This window comes from Crocuta crocuta, unplaced genomic scaffold, assembly GCF_008692635.1.
Source record: "Crocuta crocuta isolate KB4526 unplaced genomic scaffold, BGI_CrCroc_1.0 scaffold184, whole genome shotgun sequence".
NCBI classification, from domain to species: Eukaryota; Metazoa; Chordata; class Mammalia; order Carnivora; family Hyaenidae; genus Crocuta; species Crocuta crocuta.
Genome location: NW_027530006.1, coordinates 1,996,120 through 2,008,758, shown reverse-complemented (window position 1 = coordinate 2,008,758; position 12,639 = coordinate 1,996,120). Strand labels below are relative to the sequence as shown.

The window sequence follows — 12,639 nt, the reverse complement described above, 5'->3', positions numbered from 1 at the left end:
CCCCTTCCCCTGGCTGTTCCCTCCCTCCCTCCCCTACTCCCTCCCCAAATAAATAAATAAACCTAACAAAAAACATTACACACACTGGAAAGCCTAGATCCAATGACAGGTAACAACATGAGAATGCTTGGTATTTAAATGAAATAATGTATATAACACAAAAGTGTCTTTCCTATGAGATATTAATATGTGCTTTGAAAAGGAAAAATACAAACTTAGGCAAATTTGGGAAATTGTAAAATTTCTTCTTGTAGATTATAATTGTTCTCATAACACTAAATGCTTTGGAAAAGTCAGTAAGAAAAAAATCTAAAAATAAGTAATGGAATGTCTTTGAGGAACCTTTGATTTTGCAGGGGAGAGGATAGGGTTGTAGAATTCCTATTGTTTTTTTCACTGTAGAAATGTGCCATGGAAAACAATTTGGGAAATATTGCTGTGAAAGTGAAATGCAATCTGTGGACAATTATTATTCTTTCTAAAGGATCAAGAGGTCTAAAAAGAGTTCCTGGTATCATGTACTTAATGAATGCATAATTTAATACAGGTATTATTTAGAAACTATTAAATACTAAATGCTGTGTTTGCTGCTAGCAGCATAAGGGAAAAGGAAATGAAAAAATCTAGGAAGCTAGTAGAACATTAAAATATAGTGCTACTATATGTCATGAAAATCTTTAAATGTGATTGAAAAACTAAGTATAGGCAACCATTTAATGTGTCATGGAGAGGGAATTAAGTTGTGATGAGTGAAAGCAAGAAGGAAAGATGTTTCTGGAAAAATAAAGAGCATAAGCATATAACTTAACATTAGAGATGGGGTGTATTCATAAAAATAGAGTGCCATATCTATCTGGAACAACAAAAACAAAATTATAGGGAAATGGTTTTGTAGGGCCAATGTAGCGAAACGGTGTAGTGGACTTTGGGGTTGGACAAACCTGAGCTATCATAATCATTCTACCTACTTAATCTATACAAAGCTGACCTTTTCTATCTGCAGATTGAGGATAAATAATATATAACTCCCAAAGTAAGAATGAAATAAAAATAATGTGTGAAAAGTTTCCAATACAGTGAAGGGCACTTAATGCCAGTTCTTCTTCTTATTAGGCAGGTGGGAGCAAAGTGATGGACACTCTCCTTTGTCAGGGGAAAGAATTTGGACTTTATTTTGTAGGCAGTGAAGAACATGGAGGAATTCTCAGCAAGAGGGTGAGGTAATAAGCTCTGTTATTTGGAAAGATGGATATGGAGTAATGACCAGATGAAGGGAGGCATCTAGCATTGCATCCTGATGAAGATGGAAGGGCATAAATGGGGCATTGTTAGTGTGGCTGCAACAGTTCAGCATTACAGAGATAGGATTGATAGAGCTTGGCTCCTCATTAAGTAAATGTGAGGGTGGAGAGTAAAAAAGGAAACACAGAAAACACAAAAAGGAAATACAAAAATGACATGGTTTCTAACCTGAGCACCTTAGTTGCCAACCATTGAGTCAGACAAAAGGTGGAGTGGATATATAGAAGTTCAGGTATGGAGTTTAGTTTATTTTCTATCATTTTCCTTTGGATCTGTAACCTCTCTAGAGTGAGTGAGCTTTGAAGATTTGAATATGGTATCCCAGTCTCTAATCTGAACAATCTCTTTGTTCTATGGACTCACTATATTTTGAGCAGTATGTTGGCTTACTACAAAAAGCTGTCATTGTGATCTTTTGGAGTGTGCTTCACAAGTTTGTCTAATACATCAGAAAGGTTAGTGTAATGGGCTACCAAGTCAAATGCCAAACACTATCAAAACAACTTAATATGGTGGCTAAATGTGGATATGTAGTTTGCACTATTATATTCTCCAAACGATTGTTTGCTTAAGCATAGTTGAAAGTAAATGCAAATTTAGATGCTTTACTCAACACCAATCTTTCTGTGTGCGTGTTTCCTGTTTTAATGTGCAGGACAGGAGAGAATTGGAAAAGATTCCAACTATGAACAGGAGGGTAAAGTTCAGTTTGTGATTGATGCGGTTTATGCAATGGCTCACGCCCTTCATCATATGAACAAGGATCTCTGTGCTGACTATCGAGGGGTCTGTCCGGAGATGGAGCAAGCTGGGGGAAAGAAGTTGTTGAAGTATATCCGCAATGTTAATTTCAATGGTGAGTCTCCAAATATCCATGATTTGGGGAATTCTAACTGTGGGCATTCTGTGTTTCCTAAGTTATGTAGTTAAAATATTTACTCTTAAGACCTGTTTGATTATATGACTTAAAATATTTGAATCAATATCTGAACAATGAATAAGTGAATGAATGAAAGAATATATATATATTTGGAGTTAAGATTTATCTTCCTTTTCTCAAAATAGAGAGATAGGTGCACACACCAAAAATCTTTTTTGGTAAATCTTAGTCAGAGTGGGAGGGGAAAGAGGAAAGGAAATGAGTCCAGGTCAATTGAAGTAATGATTATAAGTTCCTATAACCACTTCCCAGATTCCTCGATTTCTCAGAGTATAAAACTCTGTTAGAAATTAATTGGTTACCTAAAAGAGGTAGGTAGAGATGGGTAGGAAAGTGCGAAAAGAGGGTAGAAGACCTGAAGGAGAAATACTACTTCTCTGATCATATAGTCTTGAGTCTTACAACATGTCACTTATCAAAAACTAAACAACTTCACTTATTAAACTAAAAACTAAACAACTTCACTTATCAAAAACTAAACAAATAATTAAAATAACCCTGAATGCAGGCTGCATTAGTCAGAGTTCTCCAGAGACGGAATAGTAGGACCTCTGTATAGATACATAGAAGGGACTAATTTATAGGAATGGGCTCACACAGTTACAGAGACAGGGAAGGCCCACTATCTTCCGTATGCAAGCTGCACAATCAGGGAGGCTGGTGTTGTAATTCAGTCAAAGTGTAAACCCTTAAGAATCAGAGGGCCTATGATGTAATTCCCGATCTGAGTCCAAAAGCTAGACAACCGGGAGCACCAGGGCTGAGGGCTGAAGAATGTGCCTGCTCAGCTCAAGGAGAGACAGTGAATTGGCCCTTTATCTGTCTTTTGGTTCTAGTCAGTCTCTCAAGAGACTCGATGATGCCCCCCCCCAACCCCAACCTTGAGGACAGCCGTCTGCTTTATTCAGTTCACCAGTTCAAATATCAACTATTTTCAAGTGTACCCTCACAGACAAACCTGGAAATAATGTTTAACCAGCTTTCTGGGCATCCCTAGTTAAGGTGACACATAAAATTAGCCATCACATAGGTGTAAATTCAATACAGGCAGTAATACACAAAATACACAAAATTCAATACAGACAGTAATTTGTAAATATATTATAAATGAGCAATGTAGCCACAGTGAGGGGTTTGAGGATATAAAATGAGCACAAGTAGTGTTGGAAGACAATATTTGACTATATACGATAAAACCAAAGACAAACATAATGGTACACAATTATTGTACAATAGCTAGTAAACTGTGGGTTCACAATTATGAAAATCAGTTGTGTATGTAAGAAGACTCAGAGAATAATGGAGTAATTTGTGGATAATGAGAGCCAGGTTTCTTATTGTCAGAGAAAAAAGTTTCTGTAGAAAGAATGAAAGAAAACTGGAAGGAACCTTGTTGTGTTGTGCTTGGATAGGAGATATCTGAATAAACTCATAGCTTTTAATATGCATGCAGATAGGTAGACACAGAAATAGGTTTGTTTACATTATATATGTATACACACCTGTGCTGGCTAGTTCTGTCTACTGAGAGGTTAGTAGCAATGACACCCTGGTAAAAAGGACAATGCCTAGTAGTCACATCTTATTTGTATATACCAATAGCATGGCCATTCTTACCCTAGTCACAAAAAAAAAATTTTGATTTTGCAAATGTCCTTGGTGAATTTGCCCTGACTTTTCTTCCAGGTAATGTCTGTAAACTCATTTGGTCAAGATGATATTTTCCACTGATGAGCCACAGTTGCTGAGCTTCTGAATGGACACAGTGCTTATGTTTATCAAATGATTACTGTGTTACAGAGCCTGTGCTAAGTACTCCACTTGGGCTGGATTATTTAATACCTGAAGCACAAAATTATTTAGATTCTGTTGTTTTCCTTATTTTTTAATAGATAAGGAAAGTGATTCATAAAGAAATTAAGAATCATGATGTTCAAAGTTATATATGTAGTGATGATGCTACCCACTTGGTACCTGGGCGTCTAACTCCGCAGCCTGCTTCCTTGACTACAATTTTTTGTTTCTGAGAAGGGTTTACTGTATCATCCATGCTGCCATCTTAGAATGGAGGCCTTTTTTTGCAATGTTTTAGGGGGGATTTTGATTTTTCTTGATTTCAATAAGCTTAATTGTGCTGTTAGGTTACTTTAGTATAAAGTTTCTTGTACTCCTGGGAGTTTTGTTCCAGACCAGTAGAGTACAATTGAATAACTCTAAACTTCATATTTACCAAAGCATCGTTTTATGAAGCAAAAAAAAAAAAAATGCTCTAAAAGTACTGTTACAGGTTCACCAAGTACTTAGTCTTCTTGTATTCAGTAAGAGAAAAGATGACTAATTTTGTCTTGATCATTTACAGCCATTTTTTTCCTGTATTCCAAATGAATGCAATGACCTGAGCCTAAATTTGACTGAGTTATGTCTGTGTTGGCCCATCCAGCTAGATGTCACTATTGTAGATACAAATTTAACAAATTTGTTATCTCACATGCATAATCTTACAGAATTACTATAATAGTGAAGTAGTTAATGTGAAGTGTGTCTGTATCTAAATTTGTTAGTTTCCAAAGAACAAATTAGATGTGTGGGGGGTATATTTTATAAGGAAGACACATCTCCTGTGTTTTTTGCTTTTTGGATTTGAAAAATGAAGTTAGCTTTCCTTCCTTGACAGACAAGGTCTAGGTTTCCTCCCCTTGCATCTGAGTAAGCCTCTGACTAATACAGAAGCAACACTATGTAACTTGTAAGGCATAAAAGTCATAAGTACTCCCTGGTACTCTTGAGACATTGGTATTACAAAAACAGCTACCATTTTGGGAGGAAGCCAAGAACTCAAACAGGCCATATGAGGGTATTCCAGCCATAGTCCCAGCTGATGTCCCAGCTGACAGCCAACATCAATTATCAGGCATGTGAGCTTCAAGCTGCCCCTTCTGAATTAAGTGGACCAGAGAGGTGATGTCCCTGCTGAGCCCTACTCAAATTTCAAAATACAGGTCATCATTATTTTGAGCACTAATTTTTAGGGAGGTTTGTTGAGCAGCAGTAGATAATTAAACACAAATCAATGCAGCATTTCTGGAATCTGTGTAGGGGTGGTAAAATGAGAGAAAAGTTCTAAATACCTTGATGCAAAGGACTCTTTTGTCATCTGGGAAATCTAGATCCCCTAGAGGAGGAAGAAAACAAATACATTCTGTCATCCAGTTTCCTCTCAATATCCCAGCTTGTCAAGTGGCCCTGTATCCTTCACTATCATGCACTTGGGTTCTGACCCTGATACCTGTAGACATTTCTGCAGGTGATCACTTCTCTTTTGATAACTTTCTTTCTCTTCTCTGGACTTCTTTGATCTTTTATTTTTTTTAAAAATATAGTCTTCATTGAACACAATCCCCTTTATTCTCTTTCAAGAAGTTCAGGGATGCTGTTAAAAAGAAGCTGTGGGGAAAAAATCCTGGATGTAATAAGCTCAGTTGCATTATAGAATCCATGAAAAAGGTCAAAGCCACACAATATACTATTACAAGTCATCACTTAGATAAAGTGTTCAGCTCTTCTGCCTTAATTTTTTTAAAGCATGAACTTTAATGAGAATGGAAAGGGCATGACAAGAATCATTTCTCCTAACAAAGATTGTAAGAAGTGAGAAAGATTAGGCTGTGTGTCTCATTTTGATGAATATTTAGCTGGTGAGCTAGAGATCCTTTGGAGCCCCAGGCCCCCAATATTCTTGCTCTCTCCTCTCAAAGACTACGAAAAGCTCAAGTCATAGTATTTAATGAATAGAAGCTGTAGAATCACCACAAAGCACAACATGAATTCTAGTATCCAATGTGGAAGAAAAGAAAGGTGAGCATATGAATATTAATATCTTCCTGCAAAATGATAGGATTCTCATTTTCTTGCTAATAACATGTGGAATCCAGATTTCATTTCTTCTCCTTATGCTTAGAACTCACTGAAAGTGGAATGCTAGTATTAAAAAGCTGTTTTTGTTATGGATGTTCTCTGTGTGTGTGTGTGTGTGTGTGTGTGTGTGTGTGTGTGTCCCCTCTATACTGGAAGAGCTTATGTTGATTAGCATAGAGAGAAGGCTTAAGAGCTTTCTGTTGTGATAAAATTGGGTGTTTTTGTGGGACCTGGGAACAGTGTTCAGATAAAACGTAGGAGAAATAAATTGAAATAGTGCCCTTGGCCACACAGAATGCACCCATTGACTCAATTTGGTAGCACTAAAGCAATGTTATTCATACATCAGTGTATATCATCAAAATGGGCTCTAGTTTACTCTTTGGTGGATAATATCACTGATAAAGAAATTCAAATAAGATACCAGTTAGGAGAGACAGCTTCGCTGCATTAAAATACAGTCAGAATACCTGAAGACAGGTGTTATGGTCTTGAGATATGGGCAAATAATGATAAAAAATGGAAGCCTTTCCCTTCTCGCTCCCGACCAACTTGGTGGCTGCTCTTCATCAAGGCTGTCCTGCATCTAAGGCAGGAAGGTGGTGCCTATGAAGAAGATGAAAAAGTCATTGGAGTTGATCAACTTAGTCACTGACTCATTATGAAAAGTGGAAAGTACATGCTGGGGTACAAGTAGACTCTGGAAATGATCTGACATGGCAAAGCAAAACTGTTCATCTTCACCAGCAACTGCCAAGGCTTGAGGACATCTGAAATAGAGTACTATGCCGTGTTAGCCAAAAATGGTGTCCATCGCTACAGTGGCAATAATATTGAGTTGTGCACAGCATGTGGAAGTACTACAGAGTCTGCACATTGGCTATCATTGATCCAGGTGATTCTGCTATCATTAGAAGCATGCCAAAACAGATTGGTGAAAAGTAGATGGCACAAATGTTTTCTTTAATAAAACCAGCCAGAATTTGTTTTAGAAACAAGGACAATAAAAACAATAAAAAATGATTCCCACAATCAATAAAACTAATAGGCAGCCGATGGAATGGGAAAAGATAGTTACAAATGACATATCGGATAAAGGGCTAGTTTCCAAAATCTATAAGGAACTCACCAAACTCCACACCTGAAAAACAAACAACCCAGTGAAGAAATGGGTAGAAGACATGAATAGACATTTCTCCAAAGAAGACACCCACNGGTGAGGATGTGAAGAAATGGGCACCCTCCTACACTGTTGGTGGGAATGTAAACTGGTGTAGCTGCTCTGGAAAACAGTGTGGAGGTTCCTCATAAAATTAACAGTAGAACTCCCCTAGGACCCAGCAATAGCACTACTAGAAATTTACCCAAAGGATACAGTAGTGCTGATGCATAGGGGCACATGTACCCCAATGTTCACAGCAGCACTTTCAACAATAGCCAAATCATGGAAAGAGCCTCGATATCCATCAACTGATGAATGGATCAAGAAGATATGGTTTATCTATACAATGGAATACTACATGGCAATGAGAAAGAATGAAATCTGGCCATTTGTAGCAACATGGATGGAATTCGAGGGTGTTATGCTGAGCGAAATAAATCAGGCAGAGAAGGACAGATACTATATGTTTTCACTTATAAGTGGCACAAGAGAAACTAAACAGAGAACCATGGAGGAGGAAAAAATAATTGGGGAGAAGGAGAGAGGCAAACCATGAGAGACTCTTGAATGCTGAGAACAAACTGAAGGCCGATGGGAGTGGGGGAGAGGGGAAGGGAGGTGATGGGCATGGAGGAGGGCACTTGTTGGGATGAGCACTGAATGTTATATGGAAACCAACTTGACAATAAATTATTTAAGAAAAAATTAAGAAGTTTGGCATTCTGTGTCCTCCAGCTCTTTGTTTTCTATTGTTACCTTAAAATTAACATGTACTTAGTGGCTTAAACAACATAAATTTATGATCTTCTAGTTCTGTAATTTGAGAGTCTGTCACAGGTCTCACTGGGCTTTAGTTAATGTGAAAGTTCCTTCTACAGGCTGTGGGGAAGAATCTGTTTCCTTGCTTTCTCTAGTTTATGAGGGCTGCCTGCCTTTCTGGGATCTCAACTTCTTCTGGGATCACAACCCACATTTTAAAGAAGTAAGACCCGCATAGGATATTGAGGAACAAAACAGTATTTATTAAACACTTTCCAGGTATATTGCTAAGCATTTTAGACTCATTATCATATAAATTAGAAATAATCAACAAATATGTTTAAATACAATTAATATTCAAGCACATACTTAAGTAAACTTTTTTCCTTGTTTGCTTGTTTTAATTCTCTTAGATTTTCTTTTAAAAATCTATTAATCATTTTTGAATTGGTTCTTTACTAACCACAATCAAATATTAGGTGGAAACTAAAATAATAAAGAAGTTAAGATTGTCCCTGGAAAATAACACATTTAATTTTCTTCACAAGGGGGACAGATTAGTGTAAAATACTGAGAAATACAAAGAAACAGAACTTTTCAAAAGGGGAGTCTAGTCACCTTCCCACTCTCTATAATAAGAATCCATAGACCATAGTGATGATGTGCCCATTGCCTGTTTAGGGGGGCTATTAAACAATGGAGTTATCTCCTAGTTACTTTGCTCATCAGCAGGTCTCTAGGACATCACCTGAGGCATAAGAGGTAGAAGGAATCTTGTTTATGGTATCTGTCATTTTTTGTCTTCCTCAGGTAGTGCAGGCACACCAGTAATGTTTAACAAGAATGGGGATGCACCTGGGCGTTACGACATCTTTCAGTACCAGACCACAAACACCACCAACCCTGGTTACCGTCTGATTGGACAGTGGACAGATGAACTTCAGCTCAATGTGAGTATTAATTGTTCCTCTTCCTTTGCTTATGTGATGAAAGGACAGATTTCGAATATGCTAAATTAGGCAAACATTTCTTGCTTCTATGTTTGTGTGCATATACAAGTGAGCATGCATCCTGTTACAATCACCTTCCACGACTGATAATCCATAGTAAGAGAAGAATGATCATGATGAGGATTATGAAGATAGAAATGTGTTTTGAATTTATGCTGTGCATTATACTCAGCAGTTACATGAATGATTTCATTTAGCCTGACCTCTTCTTGGTCAGGTTTTCTTTCTTTCCTTCCTTTCTTCTTCATCTGATGATGTAGTTTTTAAAGGATTTCAGTGAGTCACTTTGATTTGTACTGAGATTCTCTGAGTAATTGCATTGTTAGTTGCCATAACCTCTTCCTCTTTATGTCAAACATGACCTTGAATAAAGCAGCTGCTTCCTTGTGCAAATTTGTGTCAAAGTTCACCAGCCAGAGCCATCAGGAACTCATCTGTAGTCAAACACAGTTAGGTTTCTTTAACTAAATAAAGAGAAGTTACTGTCAGCAAAACTTCTTAAATATGAAAGAATTCAGATGTCATTTATTATGTGTTTGGGGCTGAAGTCAGTGATTTAAAGGAGGTTTAAGGAAACAAAAGTTTTGATTTGGATCCTCTAAGGAAATAGACACAACTTGGTGATTTTACACCAAGTGATGTTTGTGTCTTGGTGATGTTTGTGTTGAGCATGGGAAGATCAAGGCTAAGCAAGAGTTGTTACTAACAAAGAAATGGTAGGCACTTTAGAGAGCTAGAAAAGGGAGATGATATTTTTGTGTTTGCAGAGTACCCTTGTTTCTCTCTAGTTTCAGACCCAGTTGTGGAGTGGCCTTGTTTTTGTCCTGTTCCACCCTCACCACTGAGTGGCTTTGTCTGATTATCATTTATGTTCTGGTGATGTTGTTGATGTTCTGTTTGGAATGTGCCTGCCTCAATGTTAGCTAACAGATTTCTGGCTATTTAATTTTTAAAAATTTTTTCTTAATATATCAGGTTCAACATTTGTGGTGTGCTGAATACTATTTGAATGCCCTGCTTGAAATTATTTTTTACTTAAATAAATATACCAGTCTTCACAGGGAGCAAAGAACATGACCCAGGATACCTCCATCCTGGCTGGGTCAAACAGCTGGAACTCAGCATACCATGCATCCTACGCTTCCCCCCGCCCCTTAAATAGGCTGGGCCCCAGCTTGTGTTTAGGATCCGGGGACCTAGGGCAACAGAAGTTGGAGAAGTAAGAGTGTTCTAGGGCCACTGTGTTAAGGTGTGCTGGATAGTGTTACACTTCAAGGGGTCCCTTCCTGCAGTGGTCTTTTGGCTGGGTACATTGAGCACAGCTTACAACTTGGGTAGAATATCCCAGGTTCATAAATGTTATAGTATATACAAACAATGATCTCCTTTTGTCCCGAAGGTTCCTGAATTACTCTAGTTTCTTTAGAGAAATGGAACTAATAGGGTAGATGATAGGTACATAAACTATAAGACAATGGCTCACTCAGCTATGAAGGAGAAGTCCCATGATGTATAATTGACAACCCAGAGACCCAGGAGAGCCAGTGGTGTAAGTTCCAGTCTGAGTGTGATGTCAGGGGAAGACTTATTTCCCAACAGGAAGATAGGCAGAGGAGGTTCTTTCTTACTTAGTGGTTTTGTTGTATTCCAGCTTTAAAATTTGTTTAGCTCTACCCACAGTGGGAAGGCAACCTGTTTTACACATTCTACTAGTTGAAATGTTCATCTTATTCAGAAACACTCTCACAGACACACCTAGAATACTGCTTAACCAAATAGTTGGGTACCCCATGTACAAAAAAATGAACTATTACAGGCCCTATCCCAGAAAACCCTTTCTAATGCTTCTTACAAAGCTCGAAATTAGGCTGATACCTTTTATCATTATACACCTGTAGAAGGCAGTTTGAAAATAACTGAGAGTAAGTCTTCTCGAGAGTGTAACACAGAATTAATGTTATGGGGATGAGGAGTTTGGGTTTCTAAGAAGAAAGGATTGTTCATTAAGTGGGGGATCTGGAGGTTGATGCAGCCACCACAGAGCAGTTACCTCATTTGTACGTTGCCCCCACCCAGCTCTCTTTGTACCTGTCTAGTTCTCCCTCTCCTGATATCTTCAATCCAAGTGAGCTCACACAATGATTCAGTCCAAAAGACTATGATTCTCTAAGAATGGATAGAGCCAGACAGCAAGTGCCAGCCATAACTGGGATGAGTGCTGAGTACCAGAGTCAAAGAAAAACCTAAAATTATCCTGAACTTAAAGTGTATTAAACTTGAGAGCAAAAAGAGAAAATGAAAGCAAAACAAACAAACAAACAAACCAAATTCACCAGGTAAACTCAAGGGGTAATAATCAAAAGCAGAATCAAGGTAACATAATGTGGCTGACATACCCAAAGTGTTTTTTGATTGGGTGTTGCCTATAGCATACAAAGATGAATGAGCCAAAATAAATGTAGAGAATCAAGGTCTATGGTACACGTATGAAGTGCTCAGGGCTTCTTATAAGACTGACAAGATTGTATAGGTACATTAATCTTTCCTAGCATAACCCCCTGCACCAATGTTAAATTCCTGTCATGTATAATTTGTCTGTTTTGTCCATGCACACAGGAATCCCAACTGTGCTTCACCAACTTCAGATATTACCTGGGAATTCTTTTTTTTTTTTCTTTTTTAGACAGAGCATGAGTAGGAGAGGGGAGCAAAGGAAAAGAGGGGTGGAAGACAGGGTGGGGGTATTCCAAGCAGGCTCCATGATGAGGAGTTCCAATGCAGGGCTCAAGCCCATGATCCTGGGATCCTGACCTGACCCAAAATCAAGAGTTGGACACTGAACCAACTGAGCCACCAAGGCGCCCTTACCTGGGAATTCATAATCCCACAATTTTTATTTTTCTTAATATTTATTTATTTATTTGAGAGAGAAACAGAGAGACAGAGAGAAAGGGAGAGGGAGACAGAATCTGAAGCAGGCTCCACACTGTCAGCACAGAGTCTGAGGTGGGGCTTAAACTCAAACTGCAAGATCATGACCTGAGACGAAGTCAGGTGTTTAATCAACTGAGCCACCCAAGTGCCCCTTAAGCCCACAATTTTTAAGAACCAACATCAATATCAATTTTATTTTTCTTTATTTGGTTTGTATTTTATCCTTCATAAGAATTGTATTTGGCTAGTCATTCTTCATTTTTTGTTTGTTTTAAAAAAATTTAATGTTTTTTTTTGAGGTGGGGGGAAGGGGCAGAGAGACAAGGGGACACAGAATCTGAAACAGGCTCCAGGTTCTGAGCTGTCAGCCCAGAGCCCAATGCAGAGGTTGAACTCAGGAACTACAAAATCATGACCTGAGCCAAAGTCAGATGCGTAACCAATTGAGCCACCCAGGCACCCCATTTAAAAAAAAAATTCTAATGCATTTTTTTGTTTTTAATGCATCTATGACATAAACATTTCAAGATGTGGTAGGTGCACAATAGGGAAGAAAAGAGGTTTGGTCCCCTTTCTCATAAAATTGATGATCTAGGATGGTGGTACATGACACATAA

At 38.1% G+C, this 12,639-nt stretch overlaps 1 protein-coding gene and 1 pseudogene across 1 annotated transcript in view; both read left to right on the top strand.

The window, feature by feature from the left end:
* The window catches only part of GRM7 (glutamate metabotropic receptor 7), an 871,267-nt gene that overhangs the window by 593,717 nt on the left and 264,911 nt on the right, over positions 1-12,639 (top strand). Inside the window, exons 6-7 of the mRNA XM_077763719.1 lie at positions 1,958-2,158; positions 8,889-9,028. Of these exons, the coding sequence (XP_077619845.1) occupies positions 1,958-2,158; positions 8,889-9,028 (341 nt within the window). The remainder of the gene's footprint in view (positions 1-1,957; positions 2,159-8,888; positions 9,029-12,639) is intronic.
* LOC144231310 (large ribosomal subunit protein eL30 pseudogene) lies at positions 5,121-7,102 on the top strand (annotated as a pseudogene).